Source organism: Tenrec ecaudatus, chromosome 3 (assembly GCF_050624435.1).
Source record: "Tenrec ecaudatus isolate mTenEca1 chromosome 3, mTenEca1.hap1, whole genome shotgun sequence".
Taxonomy (NCBI): Eukaryota; Metazoa; Chordata; class Mammalia; order Afrosoricida; family Tenrecidae; genus Tenrec; species Tenrec ecaudatus.
The window spans coordinates 217,418,446-217,439,805 of record NC_134532.1 but is presented as its reverse complement, the minus strand read 5'-3'; the positions used below and the strand labels follow the sequence as shown (position 1 = coordinate 217,439,805).

Below are 21,360 nucleotides of genomic sequence, written 5' to 3'. Positions count from 1 at the left end.
TTTGTTTATGGAATATCACACTTACAAAGAAGACTGTATTCTATGTAGTTGTACAGCCATCTCATCAAATCAGTCACACCAAGCCCATTCAGCTCCCTGTATGTATTTTTCTTTTTAAATTTTCCTTCCCTCCCTCCCTTCCTCCATAATTTCCTGTCCCTTCACTTCCCACCCCAGGCCACCCTCCCCACCCCCAGCCCTGCCTTATTGTAGTCTTCAAAGTCTTATCCTTTGGTGTGAATGCCATTTTCTCTCTTTTTTGATAACAGTGGTGTCATAAAACATTTCTCTTTATGGGATGGACCAACTTGGCTAAGCATAATGGTCTCTAGTCCTGTCCATTTGAGGTGTTTGACAGTCTCGCCCTTGTTTTCTTCGGATGCACAATGTTCCGCTGCATGAACCTGTCTGAGTCTGTGGGCCCATTCCTCCACAGTCAGAGTTTCTTATTGTTTCCAGCTTCTTGCTATCCTATGAATCGCTGCAATAAACATAGGCGTGCCTCTGTCTGTCTGTGTTTTGGTCTTTATTCACTGGGAATAGGCCACATAGAGAGACTGCTGGATCGTAAGGGAATTGTGTCTGCACTTGGTCAAAGAAGTGCCATGCTGATTTCTGTAGTGATTGTACAATTCCAGCAAAATGCGTGAGCACCGCAATTTCTCCGCATCCTCTCCAGCATTTATTTTGGGCGGGGGGGTTGTTTTGTTTTGTTTTTCAGTGTTGGTTAAATTTCACATATGCCTATGTGTAATACAGAGAACTCTGGTCGTCAAGTGGTTACACGTTGGCTGCTGACTGCAAGATCGGCAGTTTGAAACCACCAGCCTCTCCTCGGGAGAAAGATGAGGCTTTCTACCCCCCTAGAGGGTGGCAGTCTCAGAAACCCAGCAGGGCAGTTCTACTCAGCTCCACAGCAGTGAGTGTGTATACATGCGTACACACAGGTCTCTGGTCTTCGCTGGCGAGGTGGGTTAGGTGTTGGGCGTTCTAACCTCAAGGTTAGAAATTGCAGTCCACCAGGAGCTCCGAGAAAGGGGGCTCCAGCACCCCTACATCGCGTCAATAGGAGTCTGTATGGAGATTTTGAAATAAAAGGCTGTAAGAGGATTGTGGGGTGTGGGGGGTGCACATATCAGAACTAAAGGCACCGAGAGGATAACCCCACCCCCTCTTGCCTTTTTTCTTTTAAAAATTTGGAAACCAGAAGCAGAAACGTGTAGCCGCTACCTGTGATCCTCTCGTGAGTCCAGAGGAAGGCTTTGCAAGAACTAACAGCCCCGTCCTTCCCGCATAGCTCCTTGGCCCCGGCTGACATCCTCCACCACCACCTGGTGCCACGCAGACAGCCACGTGGGTGCGGCTGGAAGCCACGGTGGTCCTGGGGGCCCTCTTGGCTCACTGGCTGTCCTCAGGGGCTCTGCACTCGGCCCCACCGTGTTTCCCCTGGGAAGTGTCAGGACCCTGGGGATCCTTTGAAAGGGGTCAGGTCCCATTCACCGGGTGCTTGAAAAGCACCCCCTCCCCCTCCCCGGGCTGGCACGGTCTGCCTTGTTATCGCGTTCCCTGGGACCAGCCCAAGAGTAGCCGCCACCTGTGCCGTCTCCCAAAAATCAATCTTCCAAAGCTGCCCAGCGAAACGCTCACCCTGACCACCCCAGGACGACCCAGAAAGATGCCAGCCACGGCCCTGCCAGCCACGGCGGCGCTGCTGCTGCTCCCGCTGCTGGGCCTCTGCTGGTGGCCTTCGGCTGCCGCGTTCTATTTCCACGCGGGAGAACGGGAGGAGAAGTGCATCATTGAAGACATCCCCAGTGACACGTGGGTTACAGGTAGGGGCGAGCGGGCGCGGGATGCTGGCGCCACCTCCGGGGGTCCACGAGGTGCACGCGGCCCCGGAGGGCATCGCGCTCATGGCTACCGTGATGCTAATGGTAGGTGATGCTCAGCAGGTGGGGGCCGGGGTTGGGGGCTGCTCCCAGGACCCTGGGTAACGCTAAGCGAAAGGCTGTACAATCAAACATCCCAGCTGCTCTGAGCAAGAAACAACTGGCGATCTCCTCCAGTGAAGACGGAGCACTGGAGGGTGGCTGTGGGATCAGAATGGATTCGACAGCAGTGAATGTGGGGTATGGGGTGCGGGGGCGGGGGTAGGTATCCAGTAGACCAAGGAAGACACAGCCCCCAGGCAATGTGCGTTCTGAATCTCTCAAGCTGCGGGGGCCCCACAGGAGGCCAGGCCACTGCAAACTACATGGGCTGTGACAGTGACTGGCTTGACCTTCGTCCAGCTGATGCATGGACCAGGTGTGTGGGTGGCACACTGGACGTTTATTTGAGATCGCCTGGCTAACATGGGGGTGGGATGTGGGGTGGGAGTGGGGGGTTAGCCTTGGCCTTGTAGCTGGATGACCAGCCCTGTTGCAGCTGGTCATTTCCCTGGAGATTCAGGCACCTGGGGCCTGCATGTGAAGGGCCAAGGGAGGAGTGGGAGGGGCAGCTGGGAAGGGGGCATTACCTGTGGCTCTGCAGGGCACCTGAGGCATGCAGCAAGTGCGAGGGGCATGCCCCCTCCCCCAAGCACACACAAAGCATTTGCTGGGACTGTCCAGCAGAGGTCAGAGGCTGCCTCAGTGGTGGCCACCCCCTCCTCAGAGCTTAGCCTGAATCCTACAGAAACCCCAGTCACATGGTCCCTGCACCGGCCAGCATTCCTGGACCTCAGAGATCTTGAAGCCCCCCCTCGTCCTGGTGGCTCTCTCCGCTCCATGGCCCTACCTGCCGGTCAGCCCTGTGGGGTCATCTAGCTAGCCCAGTGTTCCCAAAGAGGGAGATGCCTGGCAGAGGGGCAGGGCTGGAAAGACCAGGGGGGGGCATAAGAGTAGAGCCCTGCACTTGGACCAAGGGCTCTCATACAAACAGTTTTAATCGCTGGAGGCGGGGTAGGGGTGGTGAGTAATTTTTTTTTCCCCCTGAGAAGGGGGCAGTGGGCCAATTTAAGTTTGGGGCGCTACGGCTTGGATTGAGTGCCAGCACATCCAGGGGAAATGGAGCCAAACCCACCGCCCACGGAGTCACTTGCGACTCTGCACGGCCCCACGGAACAGGGTCGAGCTGCCCCATGGCTTTCCGAGACTGTAACTCCTTACGGGCAGTTGACAGCCTCGTCTTTCTCCCCGGGGACAACGGGTGGTTTCAAACTGCGGACCTTGTAGCCGTGACCACTACACCACCAGGGCTCCTTCTTGGAAACCCAGCGGGTCCCCACAATTCAAGTTCGGTTTTCAGAAGAAGAGGAGCTGGTTAGTGTGAACACCCCCCTGGGGGACAGCTGCCCTTGGTTGGTGTCCTGGGCTAAGCCTCTGTACGGAGGCTCTCCTGCCTCCTTTCTCCTGTCGGCAGAGCACCCCAGGGTTGGGAAACCTTGCTTTCCTCCCCAAACTGGGAACCTGCCTGCCCACCACCTGAATGCCCTCACCTTCACCCTGACATGTGGGTCAAGGGCCAAAGAAGCCTAATGTTTGTCATCTGAACATCCTCCGCAGGGCCCCTGAGCCCAAAGGTCCCCAGGGGCCAGCAAGCCGGCCTCAGCTGCAGAGCGTGTGGCCCCGCCCACTGGATTCTGCCCTGGGACTGGGGACTGGGGGCCCAGCAGAGGCAAGCCAGTCCAAGTCTGGGGCCCAGTTCCCGAGGTGGGCGGCGATGGCAGGCAGGGAACCACAGGGGTCAGAGGGTGGAACCCCAGAGGAGAGGCGTTCTGACCTGGCCAGCAGCCCAGGAAGGGCCAGAGGCCGCGACACAGACTGAGGCAGGAGGTGGGAGGCTCTGGCGAAAAGGAGAGACGTGGGCGAATGGAAGGTCTGATAGTGACAATGGGGCCCTGGTGGCATGAGGGTTACCAGTTGAGCTGCTAACCAACAGGTCCGCAGCTCAAACCCACGGACTGCTCTGAGGGAGAAAGACGAGGCTGGTTGCTCCCTGAAAGATTTCTAGTCCCACCTGGAAGAAGCACACCAGCCTGTGTGACCATGAGGTGTCGATTGGGAGCAGGTTATCAAGCATCAAAGACCCAGAACAATCATATTGATGTCAATGAGGGGCAGGACGGAGTGGAGACCCAAAGCCCATCTGTAGACAATTGGATATCTCTTTACGGAAGGGTCACAAGGAAGAGACGAGCCAGTCAGGGTGCAGTACAGCACCGACGACATATACAACTTTCCTCTAGTTCTTTAATGACTCCTCCCCCCACACCATCATGACCCCAACTCTACCTTACAAATCCAGTAAGAACAGAGTATGTACCTGGGTACAACTAAGAGCTGGAAACAGAGGGAATCCAGGACAGGTAAACCCCTCAGGATCAATAATGAGAGTAGCGATACCAGGAGGGGAAGGGGAAGGGGAAGGTTGGAGGAGAAAGGGGGAACCGATCATAATGATCTACATATAACCCCCTCCCAGGGGAACAAACGAGAAACGTGAGTGAAGGGAGACATTGGTTAGTGTAAGACATGGGTGGGAAAAAGAATTTATAAATTATCAAGGGTTCATGAGGGAGGGAGAGTGGGGGAGGGGGAAATGATGTGATACCAAGGGCTTGATTATGAAGAAAATGTTTTGAAAATGATGAAGGCAGCATATATATAAAGGTGCTTGACACAGTGGGTGGATGTCTTGTGATTAGAGTTGTAAGAACCCCAATAAAATGATTAAAGTAAAAAAAAACTATTTCTAGTCTTAGAAACCCTGGGACGGTTCCACCGTGTCCTCTAGAGTCGCTAGGAGTCGGCGTGGACTCGGTGGCAGTGGCAGGTGGTTGTCATGGGCCTCACGTTGGGCTGCTAACCGCAGGGTTGGCTGTTTGAATCCACCTGCCGCCCTGGCCAAGGCCCTCCGCGTCAGAAACACATAGCGGCGGTTCTGCTCTGCCCTGCGGAGGGTCAGCGTCCGTCAGTCCATTCGGAGGCAGTGGTTTCTGCTGTTGTTGTCTGTAGAAGAGCACACCACCTACTCCACCGCCACCCACTGTGTCGGAGTCATTTCCAGCTCCTTGCGACGTTGCTGAGGCCGTGAATCCTGGGAGCAGACAGCCTCGTCTTTCTTCCCAGGAGTGGCTGCTGGGTTTGAACCTCTGCCCCTGTGAGGAGCTGCCCGGCGCTTCCCCGAGAGAGCCACCAGGACTCCTAGAGCACGAAATGAGAAGAAGCAACTTTGAACAGTCAAGCAAGCCGTGACCACGAGTTAGTACAAGTCTAGAGCCAATGCTAATTACAGAGGACACGGCTCTCGGCAGGCGAGAGGGGATGTGGGGGCAGGACAGGCTACTTCGGTGGCCCACCAGAGGGCTTCTGCCTGGCACGGAACGAACCGACTGGTTTTACAGCGAGCTGAAGTCAAGTACTTACTATGGCGTTTCTAACCATAACCCCTTTTGCGATATCCTGTCACTTGCAGCCTCCTGCCCGGGGTTATCACCCCATTTTGGAAAGAGCCCTCCGCTCCAGGATTCAGGTGGGATGTATTCGGAGTCTCCACCTTACGAGAGGGCAAGAGCCAAGTGACTGCCCTTTGGTTTTGTCGAGCTTTGTCAGGTGCAGGAAGGGAGAGCCTTCTCATGGGAGGAGCCTCAAGGAAGAAGAGCCACCCACACAAGCACGTGGGAAATCCTGCCTGGAGGTGCAAGGAGACCACGAGACAGAAGCAGGGGGAGGGGACCGCAAGACCATCAGGAAGAAGGGCATCGATGGAGCACACCCAGGAGCCTAAAGTGGGTGAGTGGGGTCGAGATTGAGGCGCCCGGTGCTGCAGAACAGAGACCGTGGGACAGAGCAGAGGGACTGCTCCCCTGGGACCGTGAAACAGCGAGCTGGAGCAGCCAGTGTGCTTCCTGGTCATGGAGGCAGAGGCCAAGGGGCCAGGCGACTGAGCGGCTGAGGACCAGAGAGACCTGCAGCTGCTGGCTACTAAGACTGCGTCCTGCATGCTTTATGCTCCTGACTGGTGGTAACCTCGTCACTCGCTGGGTTAGTAGTGGGTGTGGGCATCCGTTGTGGGCGCTGTCTGTGAGCTCTGGGTGGAGTCGGGTCCTTCCCTTCCCCCCCCAAATGCAGCAGAGATATCGTCGAGTGCGTTGCAGGAGCGGCCGTGTCAGAACCGGGTAGGGGAGATGGAAGATGAGTGGCTCAGTCCCCTGACTGAAGCTGGAGGTCAGATGTGGCCCCCATGCCTTTACCAAGGGTGAAAGGCACCCAGACTCCAAACACTGCTGCAGAAGACTTGTGGATTCAAAGTGGAGCTGACTTTCATGAATCGCCTGATAGCAGCGAGCAGAGGGGTGTCGGCGGGGTGGGGAACAGACGCCAAGACAAGGTGCTTCTGAAAGAGAGAGGTCCCCAGGGACAGCATGACACCTCCGTCAGGAAAATGCCGTCCAACGAGGCACCACCACACACCACACGAGTCTCTGCTTTGGGGAGGCGGGGGCCTGGGGACCAAGGCGCAGTGGCACAGATCGTCATTTGTAGAGTTGGGTTTCCAGTCGGGCAGCTGGGTCCCCTCCCCGTGTCTGTGCTCTGTATACGCACATATATCCCTTAGGTCGTGTGGACCCATGCATTCACATGGTACTGCAGTTACTGAAAGGCTGGCTCAACAAGATCACCAGGGGGATGCTTGTCGATCCTGGGGAATCTTGTCGAGCTATAGATTCCCATTCAGCAAATCTGAGATAGAAATGCAAATTTTCTGCAGGGGGTTGAATCAAGCTGAAAGGGTTGGACAGATACCAACCCAACCCATTGAACAGGGTTGGAAGCTCAGCTCTCTCCTGGCCCCGCCCACCCCCTCAGCCCGTGAACCATGCTTCTCGCCTGCCATCTGGTGGCAGCAGGTGGGCATGACATGACCCATTTCCTGCCTCGGGCCACTTGGAGCTGTGGAAAATCAGAAAGAAAACCAGCCAGATCATCTCTCGTTCCTGCTGCTCACTCCTGGCAGTATGCCAAGGACATGGTCATTTCACAGCGACCCGACTGTCCCCTCTGCGTGTGAGACATTCATTCATCGCACAAAGATTCCTCGAGCTTCTACCACAGGCCAACCACGGTCCTCGGCCTTGTGTTTGTTTGGTGGTTGCCAGGCCCTAGCGGTCCAAAGAAAACTGTAAAAGACTCTCCCTCCACCCCCGCGCCCCCTGCTCGCCGGGACCTTACCAGTGAGAGGAGCAAAGGGCTACAAGATGTAGTCTTGAACAAGATGTAGTCTTGTTCATGGGATGTGCTTGGAAAGAACCAGAGCAAAGCCCTTAAGAAACGGCGATGCGAGGGGAGGGTCTGGCAGCACGCAGCACGCTGACCATGACCATGAGAAGGAGGAAGCTGTGGGGATGTTTGGACACTTGATGCTGGGATGATTTTTACTGTCTCTCCACCTGTGGCCAGGTGTACAGTCCCGGCTGTCTTGAGAGGGTGGCAGTTCCATAGTCTCCTGTCAACCTGAGCGAAGGGGTGGAGTCTAGTCTGTCAATCATGTCATAGTCAATGAGGCCGTCTCCTGAGGATTCTGGGAACTCCTGCATTTCCTCCTTGGAGGCGGGAGACACTTTTCCCTCCAGGCTCACTCCCTAAGAGATGTCCTACTGACAAGACATGTGGCGCTATGCCCTGGGAGCTGGAGAAGCCACATGGACCCACCCTGATGCAACCAGACCTCTGGAGCAGGAGAAGCCACGTAGAGACCCCTGCTGGTGCTGAGATGTTTACAGTGCTACTGGATCCACAAGACTTCCAACCCACTGGCCTGTGATCCTCCTGCATTCAGCATCATTGCATGCATTTCATGAATCTGAAGAGGACTTTATAGATTGGTAGCAGCCATATGGGCTAATATTGGACTGATGGACTTGATCTGGACTGCTCTTGTACATAAACCTCTGTCTTATGTACATATGAGTGTCTGTGAATTTGCTTCTCTAGTTTACCCAGACTCAACATGGCCTGTGGTAGTCAGGTGTTTTGTCAACCAGACACTCCTGCGTAGGGGTGAAGTCAAACCTGTCAATCAGGTCACAGCCTGATTGTCTCCTTGGGGGTGTGGCCTTCCCCTCTCTCTCTCCACGCCCCCTCTACACCTTCTTACTGGCTGGCCACTCTGGAGAGCTGCCAGAACCCTGCCACGTTTCCACTGACTGGATCCACGTGACTCTGTGCCCACTGGCCTGTGCGCTTCCTGCAGTCTGTCAGTGTCATGTGTGGCGATGTGAGTCTGAAGAGCGATTTATGGACTTGTATTTATGACTTGCGTTGGACTGGACTGGGATGCTTCCTTGATATGTAACTTCTTCATGGAAAGTTCTTTCTTAGCCATCCATGAGTCCATGAGTGCCATTGGATTTGGTTCTCTAGTCAAGCTGGCCTCCCCGAGGGTCTCTAGGGGTCCAGATGGTCTCAATGGCAGTGGGTTGCTTTTATCAGTAATGTAGTTCTTTCCGGTAATTCCCCAGACTTTTTTCTCTTGTCTTTAGTTTTGAGAAATTTGATTGTAGTGTAGGAAGGATTTCCAAAAGTTTAATCCTATCTGGGGCCAAAGGGTATGTTAGTCTGAGTTGACTAGAGAAACAAATTCATAGACACTCGTGTGTGTAAGAGAGAACTTAATATCAAAGAGCTATTGTGCATTAAGAAAACATCTCAGTCCAGATCAAGTTCATAAGTCTGATATTAGCCCATATGTCTGATACCAGTCTCTAAAGTCCTCTTCAGACTCATGCAACACATGCAATGATGCTGAATACAGGAAGGTCACAGGCCAGTGGGTGGAAAGTCTTGTGGATCCAGTGGCAGTGGAAGCGTCTCAGTGTTGGCGTGGGTCTCCACGTGGTTCCTCCAGCTCTATCAGCGTAGCTCCATGTGGCTTGTCAACAGGAAGGTCTCACCGGGAGTGAGTGTGTCCCACCTCCAGGAACTATTTGTCTCCGTGGCACCTCCAAATGAAGTCATCAGGCTGTGACCTGGTTGACAGGCCAGACCCCACCCCTTCCTCAAATTGACAGATTAGGTAACTGCCACACTGGGATTCCTAAGTATATGTTTATGCTCTCCACCAAAGTTGGAACTTCCAAGCCCTTACTTCTTCCAATATTTTTTTTTCAGCCCTGTGTTTTCCCTTTCTTCTTGCACTTCAATGACACAAAGCTCTGCTTATTGTCCCTTGAGTCAATGAGGCTCTGTTAATTAAAAAATTAATTAATCATTTTATTGGGGGGCACTTACAAATCTTCTAGCCATCCATCATTCAATACTCTTAAGCACACGTGTGCATAGGTTGCCATCAGCATTTCCAAAAACAATTTATTTCTACTTGAGCCCTTGGTATCAGCTTCTCCTGCCCTCCCTCCCCACCCACCTTCCCACTCTTGGGAATCCTTGACCAGTTATATAATATTATTGTTATTTTATGTCGTACACTGTCCATTGTCTCCCTTCACCCACCTTTCTGTTATTCGTCCCCCTAGGGGTGGGGGCAGGGGCAAAAATATTTTTAATCTATTTTCTCTCCATTGTTCAGACTTGATACTTATTTACCTAGGTTCTAGTTCCCTGACTCTTCTGTTAACTACATTCTCCATTGAACACCACTCAGTGAATTTTTAACTTCGAACATTTTATTCTTCCCATTCTGCTCTATAAAGGGTGTCCACAGCTGCTGTTTCATGGTGGCTCCTTTACAAGTAGTACCAGATTAGTCCAGTATCTGCTTCACATGGGGCGTGGTGGCTGCTCACTGTCTTTTCTTGTTCGAGTTGAGCTCTTCCTGGTTCTTGGGGTGGTGAGTAATTGGGGGGGTGTATCATGGGCGTCTGGGGGCGTTTTGTTCTGAAACTCAGTTTCCTGTTTAAATATTCCATTTTAGTAGGCCGTCAAACCATTCAGGTTCAGAACAGAAAACCTAATGGTAGTTTTCCAAGCCTGCATTGCTACTCTGGTCTACTCTGTGTGCCACGTACGGGCCCATCTGAAACCTGGCCGTGTCCTGCACCGTCATCAGCTCGGAAAGCCTCTGCTCCTCTGATTTCGGTCAGGTTCATGAATGGGCCACTAGGAAGTGGATACCCAGAGCCCCAGCCACATGCATCCTGTGGGATGAGTTACCGGGGGGCAGAAAGGGAATGCAGGAGGACTGTTGGGGGCGTACTGGGAAAGACCAGGAGTCAGTCTACAAGAGGCCTTCATAAAGGTCAGTGGAAAGTAGACTACAATGTACTCGAATTTTCCCATCAACTTTTGGAGAGCCTCTCTATGCACCGCCCTGGCCTGCACGAAGTTCATGAGCCGCGTGGAGGCTGTCATGCGTCTTAGTCTCACGACGCTGAGACTGGGCAAGAGCTGCATCATCCTCTTCTCTGAGGATGATGGGGGAGGGGGGCCTTGTCATGCCCTCTGGTCCACACAGTGGAAACTGGATGCTTATTCAGTTCTTCCTCGGTTTGTCTTCTTTCTGCTTGCTCGGTTACATGACCTCATCCCCAAGCTATGCGTTTTCTAAGCTGCTCTGTGGTCTGGGTAAATCGAAGAGTCCCTTAAGTTGGCAGCCTTCACCCGCCGCCGTGCCTTACATTTGCTTTATGACACGTGTCTGTGTCTTTGGAACAGTGACCTTCAAGACACAGCAATGGGACATCAACAGACACGATTTCCTTGAATCAGCTCCGGGCCTGGGGATGTATGTGACGGTCTCAACTTACAATGACGAGGTACAGTATCCTTTGCTGTTTCTGTTACAAACCTTTCTCAGTTTCTAAAACTTCATGGACCCTGGGTCGTTGTAAAGTTGTAAGACCTCTGTCTATAGGCGGTAAACACACATTCATGAGCATAAGGGTTTCATGTGGAAAGGAAAGAGAACTCAGACAGGAACGACACCAAACAGGAGGCCTCTCCTTCCTGGATTTCAAAACCCACTACAGCACCACTGTGATCAGAACCACCTGGTACTGATATGATGTCACCTACACCGATGGGGCAGAATTGAGAACCAGGAGTCCATTGGCCCACCCATGGACAGCTAATCTTTGGCAGAAGACCACACACATTGAATGGGGGCTAGGTAATCTCTTTAGCAAACGGTGTTCTGCAGAAACAGGGTATTCATTTACAGAAGAAGGAAACGGGATCCCATGCCTCATGCCATATACAAAAACAAACTGAAGATAGGTCAGACTTCAGTCTGAAGCCTAGAGCCAGACAGCATCCTGGTCAATGGAGAAGAGGGAAGTTGTCAGTGTTTCATTTTGCTTGGATCCACAATCAGTGCACCTGGAAGCAACAGGCAGGGAATCAAGCAATGTCTTGCAATGGGTCAGACTCCTGCACAAGACCTCATTCAAAGTTTTGAAGAACAAGGGTGTGCTTTGAGGACTGAGTTGGGCTTGACCCACATCGTGGTATTTTTAATCGCATCATACACATGTGAAAGTCGGAAAATGAATAAAGAACTGGTGCCCATGACTGATTATGTTGGCGAAGAAGAGTTGATGTGCCGTGGGCTGCCAGAAGAACAAACAAATCTGTCTTAGAAATAGTATGTGTTAGTCTAGGTACCTTAGAGACACAAGGTTTCCACAGAAACCCATATGTATAAGAGAGAGTTTTATATAAAAGGTAAGTGCACATCAAGAAAATATCCCACCCCAGTGCTGCCCAAGCCCACAAGTCCAACATTAATCCACATGTCCAACACTAATTCACAAAGTCCTCTTCCATCTCATAAAACACACGCAATGATGCCGACTGCAGGAGGAAAGCTGAGTCAGTGAATGTGTAAGCATCTCAGCGCTGACAGGGGTCTCCACGTGGGTGCTCCAGCACCCAGGGCTGCATCGGGGTAGGTCCATGTGGCTTCTCCTCGGGGATGTCTTGCAGGAAGTGAGCCTTGCCAGCTGAAGCAGGGAACTAGCTAAGGCAGCTGCACCCTGGTTTGACTATCACAAAGCAAGAGACCCGTGAACTAGAAAGGCAAGGCTCACCGAGCCATTTATCCCTCCGCCCTTCAATTAGCCCCACCTGTGTTTATGGGCCCGGTTGACACAATGAACTTTAATTCTCTCATAGTACAACGAGAAAGCTCCTCAGAAGCAAAGACGGCGAGGCTTCACCTCGTGTACTTTGGACATGTCATCAGAAGAGGCCAGTCCGTGGATACGGACACCATGCATGGGAAGGTAAAGGCAGTGCAAACAATGGCTAAAGATCATCATTGAAAAAATAGGGACAAACCTATGGGCCCCTATGTGAGCTATGAACATAATGAAAACACACAAACAACAGAAGACAGACCGGATGACGGAGACTTCCCTAAAACGGACTCCTATGAGCATCGCGAGATGTCACTAGGAGAGTCACTCACAGACTGGGAGCATGTTTTTGGAAATGCCATGTCAGACAAGGGATTCGTATCGAAAATGCCCACATCTCAACAAGACAAAAACCAAGCAATCCAACTGAAAACCGGGCAGAGACCATGAACGGGCCCATGTCTCCGCAGAAACAATCAGGCAGCCAACACACACAGGAAGACGCACGTGGGACCCTTTGCCATTCAGGAGATGCACGCCAACACAGCAACAGCAAGATCTCAGAGGAGTCCTGCTCCCTGCAGGTCTGGGTGGGAGGTGGGGGTGGAGTTTTCCCACAGGCTCCCAGGCCCTCAGGACTCTCACCAGGGCTACTGTGGGGGCTGAGTCTTCTTCCACTTGGCTGAGTGAGCCTCGGGAGCGTGGTGGGAGTGTGGGGGAGTGTGTGCTGGCCCAGCTCTGCCTCTCCTGGGAATGACTTCAAGAGAGAAAAAGTGAAAGGGGTGAGGGGAATGCGCACGAGCTGCATAGCCATCTAGCTCCGTGTCTACATTACGTATGCATTTATTTCAAGGGAACGGTGGTCTGCAAGCCCCCCCCCCCGCCAATTATCCCTAAGGTACCGCATGTCTGCAGGTGTGCTGGGCAGGGCAGTTCCCTAAAATATGAACAGAGACTAGATGGCAGCAACAGGTAGGCACTCTACAAGAGCGGTCGGTTTTAGATTACATTTTATTCTTCCATTATCCTCTTTGCAGTGTTTCTATCCTCAGACTGTGGTAAAGAGGCTAAATGACTTATGCGCTCACCTGCCAGCAAGTAGCACCATTCAGATTTAAAAGCGAGTGGTTTTTTTCCCCCCAACATCGCCAAGCCAATATTTGCTACCTTGAACATTCGCTGGGACAAGACGATGTAGTGTCTTGTGGAATTGATTCCGACTCACGGGGACCCTATAAGACAGAGTGGAACTGCTGCCAGCCTTTGCTGCAGCAGACTGTCCAAATCTCCCTCGGAGGGCCTGGTGGGTTCGAACTGCTGACCTTGTGCCTTTGGCAGCCCAGCCTGTAAGCTGCTACACCAGACCCGGGTTTGGACACTCAGTCTCACAGATGGGGCACTGGATTTTGTTGTTGCTGTTCAGGGAAGAATGCTGGGTCGGCCACATAAAAAATAAACTACAAGGGAACTACGTACCTGGTAAGATCCTGGTTTTCCCCACATTGAAATGGACACTCGTCACTTCATTTTCAGACTAGGTGGCAGCCATGCCTGTTCCACCAATGTCAACGACATAGAAACCCTGCACGAAACAGCCAGTCCAAGTGCCCCAAGAACAGTCCCCACCGTGGGCATGTCGGTGTGGCCTGGGGGACTTTATCTGAGCTCTGGTGGCAGAGTGGTTCTGTGTTGGGCTACTAACTGCAAGGCCAGCAGTTTGAAACCATCAGCTGTTCCCAGGGGGAAAGGTGTGGCAGTCTGTATCTGGGAAGAGTGGCAGCCTTGGAAAAGCCCCTGGGGTGGGGGGCGGGTCCATTCTGTCCTTTGGGGTCACGAGGAGTCAGGATCGATGCAGTTGGTTTCAGCAGGGTGGCAGTTCCATCTTAACCAATGCCATGCAGAACGCGCAATCGCTCCCCGCTCCTTGTATGTTCCTGATCACTAGCAAAGGCGAACATTCTTTTTATTAAATAATTTTATTGGGGCCTCTTCCAGCTCTTATCACCACCCATCCATCCATAGTGTCAAGCACATTGGTACCTATGTTGCCATCATAGTTTTCAAAGCATTTTCTTTCTACTTGAGGCTTTGATATCAGCTCATTTTTCTCCTTCCCTCATGAACCCTTGATACTTTATAAATAATTTTTAATAGTTTTATTAGGGTCTCATACAACTCTTATCACAATCCATACATACATCAATTGTGTAAAGCACATTTGTCCATACATTGCCCTCATCATTCTCAAAACATCTGCTCTCCACCCAAGCCCCTGGCATTAGCTCATTTTCCCCTCCCTCCCCACTCTCCCTCTCTCATGAACCCATGATAATTTACAAATTATTATTTTGTCATATCTTGCACTGTCCGACATCTCCCTTCACCCACTTTTCTGTTGTTCATCCCCCAGGGAGAAGGTTATATGTAGATCCTTGTAACTGGTTCCCCCTTTCCAACCCACCCTCCCTTCACTCTCCCAGTATTGCCACTCACATCACTGGTCCTGAAGGGATCATTCACCCTGGATTTCCTGTGTTTCCAGTTCCTATCTGTACCAGTGTACATCCTCTGGTCTAGCCAGATTTGTAAGGTAGAATTGGGATCAGGATAGTGGCGGGAGAGGGAGCATTTAGGAACTAGAGGAAAGTTGTATGTTTCATTATTGCTACATCACACCCTGACTGGCTCATCTCCTCCCTGAGACCCTTCTGGTAAGGGGATGTCCAATGTCCTAAAAATAGGCTTTGTGTCTCCACTCTGCACCACCCCTCCTCATTCACAATGAAATGATTTTTTTGTTCTGATGATGACTGATACCTGATCCCTTCGACACCTCGTGATCACACAGGCTGGCGTGCTTCTTCCATGCGGCTTTGTTGCTTCTGAGCTAGATGGCCACTTGTTTATCTTCAAGCTTTTAAAACCCTATCTTTTGATAGCCGGGCACCATCAGCTTTCTTCACATTTGTGTATGCACCTGCTTTGTCTTCATCAATTGTGTCAGGAAGGTGAGGACCATAGAATGCCAATTTAATACAACAAAGTATTCTTGCAATGAGGGAGTACTTGAGTGGAGGCCCAATGTCCATCTGATACCTTAATACTAAACCTATAAATATATGTACATAGATCTATTTCCCCATCCTCATATATAAATATATTTACATATGTACATGCCTTTATTTAGACCTCTCTCTATAAATGCCCTTTGCCTCCTAGCTCTTTCCTCTATTTCTTTTTACTTTCCTCTTGTCCTACTATCATGCTCAGTCTTCATTTGGGTTTGTCATTCCTCTTGGTTACATTGTCCTTGATCCCACCCTACCAGACCTCCTACACCCTCCTCACCACCGATTTGGATCACTTGTTGTGTGTCCCTGGGTTGGTTAACACCACTGCCTTTCCCCAAAATTAACATTTTTTAAGGTGAACATTCTCATGTATGGTCACTGGCCATTGGATCTCTTCCTTAGGAATTGTGCACACTCTTTACTAGATTTGATTGTTTAAAAACCAACAGCAACGACTCCCTGCCCAAAAGTTGATTCCCACTCATAGCAACCCTGCTGGACAGAGCAGAACGAGCCCTGTGGGCTTCTGTGACTGTAATTCTCAGCAGGAGAGAGAGGCCTCACTTTCCTAGTGAGGGGCCCTTGGGGGTCTCGAACTGCTGTCCTTGCAGTCCCATGTACAACCCGCCCTGAGGGCTCTTATGAGGTTTGATGGGGGGAGCTGACTGGTCGGAATGAGAAGCAGAGCATAACTGTCCGTGTCCTGTGGCCATCCTCCAACTGCAGGTGCTGCTGTCCAAGTTGTATGGCCCCCAAGGGACGTTCCACTTCACGTCCCATTCCCCCGGAGAACACCTCATCTGCCTGGAGTCCAATTCTACCCGGCTTGTGTCATTCGGGGGCAGTAAGCTGGTGAGTGCAGTGTCCGCCGTCCTGTGTGTCGCCATGGCGCTCTGAGCGCCATCCAGACTGGGGCAGGCGTGGGGAGCTTGGAAAGGGTTCAGGGGCGAGTCTCGAGGTAGGTCGATGAAAGGGCCTGGGAATCGGAGCCGTAGCGAGGGAAGGGGAGCGGAGCTGTGATTACTCGGGCTTGAACGCGAGGGAGGGCTGAAGGGTGATCCATCATGGAGTCCTCAGAAGGGAGAGGCTCATGCCATCGGTGACGATGGGCGACGAGGCCCTGGAGAACAGATGAAAGAGAATTTACACCTTATCCGGAGAAATTTAGTTCCAACCAGAGACAAATTCCCTGAGACCATCCATCACATTTTCTCGGCGCCAAAGGTGTTTGCCTAATACATGTTACGTCCAAGAAGATAAGAGCATGCTGTCGGGTCAGGAGGCCACCACTTACTGTGTTGTTTTTACTGAGAAAACCCGCCCAAGAGAACAGGGAAGGGCAGCTGTGAGCGAGGGGAGGGGAGGGGAGTGGCCCGTGGCTGGCCACAAGCCCCTATCGAAAACAAGGGGGAGGAGACAGAACAGAGGACAGAAAAACACCGCGGGGTTGTTTTAACGATTTCTCTGGTCCCCCTCGCACAGCGGATCCATTTGGATGTCCGGGTTGGGGAGCATGACCTTGATGCAGCCATCGCGCAAGCCAAGGACAAAGTGAATGAAGTTAGCTTCAAGCTTGAACATCTGATAGAGCAAATGGAGCAGATAATCCGAGAACAAAACTACCGGAGGGTCAGTTTGCCTGTTGAGCTAACCTTCTCTCTTCCTGCCAGGAGCCCTGCCCGGAGACCAAGCCCTGGGAGAATCAACTGCCTGGTCCCCACCCCCACCTTCCCCTCTCAGGCGTGCAGGGGTGAGGAGAGCCATCCTTCACTCTGTCTGCTGGGCTGAGCTGCCCCAGACACGGGGCCTCTGCTCCTTCGCCTTTTGGGGCCCTGTGCTCAGCAAAGCACGATCAGAGGCAGAGCGTGGGAGCTTGAGGAACACAAATGAATGACGGGTTCCACATGTACCCTTTGAGCAGGTCAAGCATCCCCCAGATAGCTGTGGAGACGCCAGGGCACCCACCCCTAAATCAACACTCTGTCTGGTTACGACATCGTATGGATACCCAGTCTCTGCACCTAAGGTCTCTGGGCAAAGGTGAACTCGTCACCAAGAAGCTCCGTCGCTTACTGTCTTTGGTGTCACCACTCAGCCTTAGTTTCCCCGTCTGGAAAATGCAGCAAGGAGGGGTGTTGTGATTGTTAAGTAAGGCCTACAAGTGCCCAGCACAGCGTACGCCCAAAGTGAGGTACGGACTCAAGGGGTGACAACCTGTCATCACCGGGGAGTGTGCCAGGGAACTGTTCACTTTGCCAGGTGGTGGTGGGGTGGTCTTAGGTGCCATCGAGTCGGTTCCGACCCACAGTGACCCCATGCACCACAGAACGAAACACTGCCCGGTCCTGCGCCACCCTCACCATTGTCCCTGAGACCACTGATGCAGCCGCTGTGTCAGCCCCTCTCCTGGAGGGCCTTCCTCTCCTGCTGCCCCTCCCCTTTACCAAACATGATGTCCTTCTCCAGGGGCAGGTCTCTCAGAATGCCTAAAATGTGCAAGGTGAAGTCTTGTGAGTCTTGCCTCTAGAGTACTCTAGCCGTATGTCTTGGAAGAAGTGCTGATGGTCGCAAAGAAACAAACAAACAAAACAATCATGGCTAACTTACTTCAAATACAAAACCAACCAACCCGTGTTCTGTAAGATTGGTTCTTAATCACTGTACTTTGGCAAAAGGTAGTCTGAAAAACCAAACTCACTGCCATCGAGCCGAATCTGAATCATAGGGGCCCTAGAAAGACCGGGAGAGCTTCCCGGTGGGTTTCTGAGACGGTCCATCTTTACAGGAGTCAAAGCTTCGTCTTTCTCCCACATATCGGCTGGCGGTCTTAAACTGCCGACCTTGTGTTAGCAGCCCAACCCATAATGCACTCCACCACCATAAGGAATTAACGTGCTAACATTAAGTACCTGGAATGCAAGCAGGGCCTTCCCTCGAATGCGTGGGCCAAGTATTGAAGACGTTAACTGTCTATTTCTCTTCTGTCTAGAACCGTGAAGAAAAGTTCCGAGTGACCAGTGAAGATACGAACAGCAATGTTTTATGGTGGGCCTTTCTGCAAACACTAATCCTGATCTCAGTTGGAATCTTCCAGATGAAGTGCCTGAAAGACTTCTTTATAGCTAAAAAGCTTGTTTAAAATCTTACTCATAGAGGAGCTGATGCCAGGGACTTAAGTGGAGAGCAAATGTTTTGAGAATGATGAGGGCAATGAATGTACAAATGTGCTTTATACAATTGATGTATGGATGGATTGTGATAACAGTTGTATGAGCCCCTAATAAAATGATTTTTTAAAATTCTTATTCATAAAGCCAAATGCTAATTGGCATATAAAAATATGTATGCTTCAAAACTATCAGGAACTGCAATAGAATTTCTATTTGATCAGCATCCCATCATGGATAAAATGTTACTTGAGCCACGGGCTTCTCCGTGTTTTAGAAAAGCCTGTCACCCGGTCCCTGTTGAACCGTGTTATGGATGAGCACTGGGAGATAGCATCTGACGTCAAATGTTGGGCCATCCCCTGAACATGGCAAAAGAAAAGATATAATCGGTCCTCGTGACAGAGCGAACCAGCTATCAAAGGGCTGCCCTTTTAACAAGCCCTCAGCACTAAAGTGTTGAGATCCCTGGCATTCTTTCCCTCCTCTTAAGACTCGGACACCCGAGTGTTCTGCCCTGATCAAGCCCACACCAAACCCGCCCGTTCGGCCTCCCAGCCACCCTGGAGTGCTGCCCCTGCGAGTCTGAGGCTGCAAATCCCTCTGGGACCAGAAGGCCTCTTCCTTCTGCTGTGGAACCGCTGGAGGGGAGAGTGGGGGTTTGAACGGCTGACCTTGCGCTTGACAGCTCAGCATGTAAAACGCATGCCGCCGCCAGGGCTCAGCATTTTACACAGCCAGGTTACCTCCATTTGGACTAAGCACATCTGAGCTTCAGCGGCCGCAGGAAGTTCCTGGCTACGGTACTGGACAGAGCTCAGCTACAGCTTTTGTGCATGGCATGAAATACATGCCTGTCAAAACGGTTGCCAAGTTAACGCCTTGCAGGGCGCGATTTAGTGACATGGTTGCACGAATCCTGCGGTGAGGCCATCACCTCCTAACACCCGCCAAGTTGCCCATAATCAGAAACTCCATGCCTTCTCAGACAGCCCCCTCCCTCCCCTGCCACTTGCCACCCTCCCCCACCCCTGGTAACACTAGCAAACGGTAGTCACTGTACCTCTGCCGACTCTCATTTCATTTCCGTGAGCTCATACATCTGTTCGCTCATAAGTGAATGACTTCATTCAGCACACGGTTTTTGAGGTCTATGCCTATCAGGATTTAATACCTCTTGGTGGCTGAGTAATATTCCATCGGTTGTACATTCTGCATTGTGTTTGTCATTCGTTATTTCTACCTTGGAGCAATGGTGAACAGCACTGCAATTCCCAGGTGTAAATCCAGACCCCTGCAAACACGCTAAGATGGAACTAAAGTGAGTCGTGTGCTATACAAGGCACCCTGGTGGCTTTGTGGTTACGAGTTGAGCTGCTAACAGCAAAGTCAGCAGTTCAAAACCACCAGCTGCTCTGCAGAAGACAGGCAAGACTTTGTACTCCTGTAAAGAGTTACAGTCTCAGAAACCAACAGGGGCAACTCTACTTTGCCCTATACAGTTGCTATGAGTCAGAATCGACCAAGTGGCAGTGGGTTTGGTTCTAGTTTGAAGGCATTTAAAAGTTTAGGGAGAAGGTGGGGGGGGGGAGAGAAAGGGGAACCGACCACAGCTATTGATACATCAACACCACTGCCCTCCAGGGGAATGAACAACAGAAATGTGGGTGAAGGGACACAGCAGTCAGTGTAAGATGTGAAGACAATTATAATTTATCCAGGGGTCACAAGGGTGAGAGCAGGAGGAGGGAGGGGGGAAAAAGAGCTGGTACCAAGGGCTCAAATAGAAAGTAAATGTTTAGAAAATGATAATGGCAACTTATGGACAAATATGCTTGACACAAACGATGTATGGAATGTTATAAGAGCTGTAAGAGCTCCCAATAATGATTTTTAAAATACCAATAAATAAAAGTTACGTTTATATTACCAAGATTACAAGTGGATTACACATAGGACTCATAACCACAAAGTCAGCGTTTCAAACTCACCAGCTGCTCCATGGAAGAAAGACGAGGCACTTCAGAAACCCAAAGGGGCAGTTCTACTCCGACCCACGGGGTTGCTATGGGTCAGAACTGCCTCAATTGCAGTGGGCAAGTAATCGTCTATTAAGTGTGTAGTGGCATTATGAAAAAGTTTGAAATACCGAGACTGACAAGTGAGCACCAGCTTGGGGGAAATGGCGCCTCAGTCAGATTGGCAGCAGGCAGGCTTGCCTCAAGCCATCAATCTGCGAGGTACCTACAAAGCACAATAAAAAAGAGAAGCAGTAAGGCTTACAAGGCCCGTATCAACTTTTAAAAGGGTAAACAAGCTCCCAAAGTCTGGGCTTGGCATGTGTATTAAAGCTGAGTGGCCCCACCTCCTTGGCCCTGCTCCCACCTCTTTGGCCCTGGCCCCACCTCTTTGGCCCTGGCCCCACCTCCTTGGCCTTGACCCCACCTCTTTGGCCCTGGCTCCACCTCCTTGGCCTTGACCCCACCTCTTTGGCCCTGGCTCCACCTCCTTGGCCCTGGCCCCGCCTCCTCAGTCTAGAGTCCCTTGATCCACGGTCCACCAGTTTGAGGCCATCCAGTGTCCCTTGCCTGGCCTCACGCTAACCTGGCCCTGCCCGGTTTGCAGCCTCATCCGTCTTGGTGCTGAGAGGGGCCCAGGCCTGGTGAGGGCAGCCAGTGCCCCGTCAACCCGGCCAGTCAGCCTGCAAGGAGGTGAGCAGGCACCGCCATCGGGGAAGAACCCCGAGCACGGCAGGAAGAAACGGTAGGTGCTCTGCCTCTTGAAGTCTGAGCCCAAACCGACCCGTGTCCCCAGAAACACGCGCGCCTCCGTCCCTTCCTAGGGCTGTACAATCTGACCGTCCGGTTTGGGCGGGAGAGGCACTGCGCGCTAGTGCGCAGGCGCGAGCGTGCCCATCGCGAGTGCGCAGGCGCAGCGGTCACGCGGGCTCCCCAGCCCCGCCCCCAGCGCCGTGTGCGCAGGCGCAGAGTGGCCGCTTCCGTGTGCGCTCGGAGAGGCCTGGGGCCTCCTGTCGTCGTCGTCGTCGTCG

General features: G+C 51.9%; 1 protein-coding gene across 1 annotated transcript; it reads left to right on the top strand.

Annotated features, from left to right (window-relative positions):
* Positions 1–1,675: 1,675 nt before the first annotated feature.
* Positions 1,676–18,283, top strand: LOC142442532 (transmembrane emp24 domain-containing protein 11-like). The gene is made up of 5 exons (XM_075543608.1): positions 1,676–1,832; positions 10,653–10,753; positions 15,871–15,996; positions 16,627–16,773; positions 18,134–18,283. The coding sequence occupies exons 1-5, from the start codon at positions 1,676–1,678 to the stop codon at positions 18,281–18,283; spliced, it is 681 nt and encodes a 226-aa protein (XP_075399723.1).
* Positions 18,284–21,360: the final 3,077 nt, after the last annotated feature.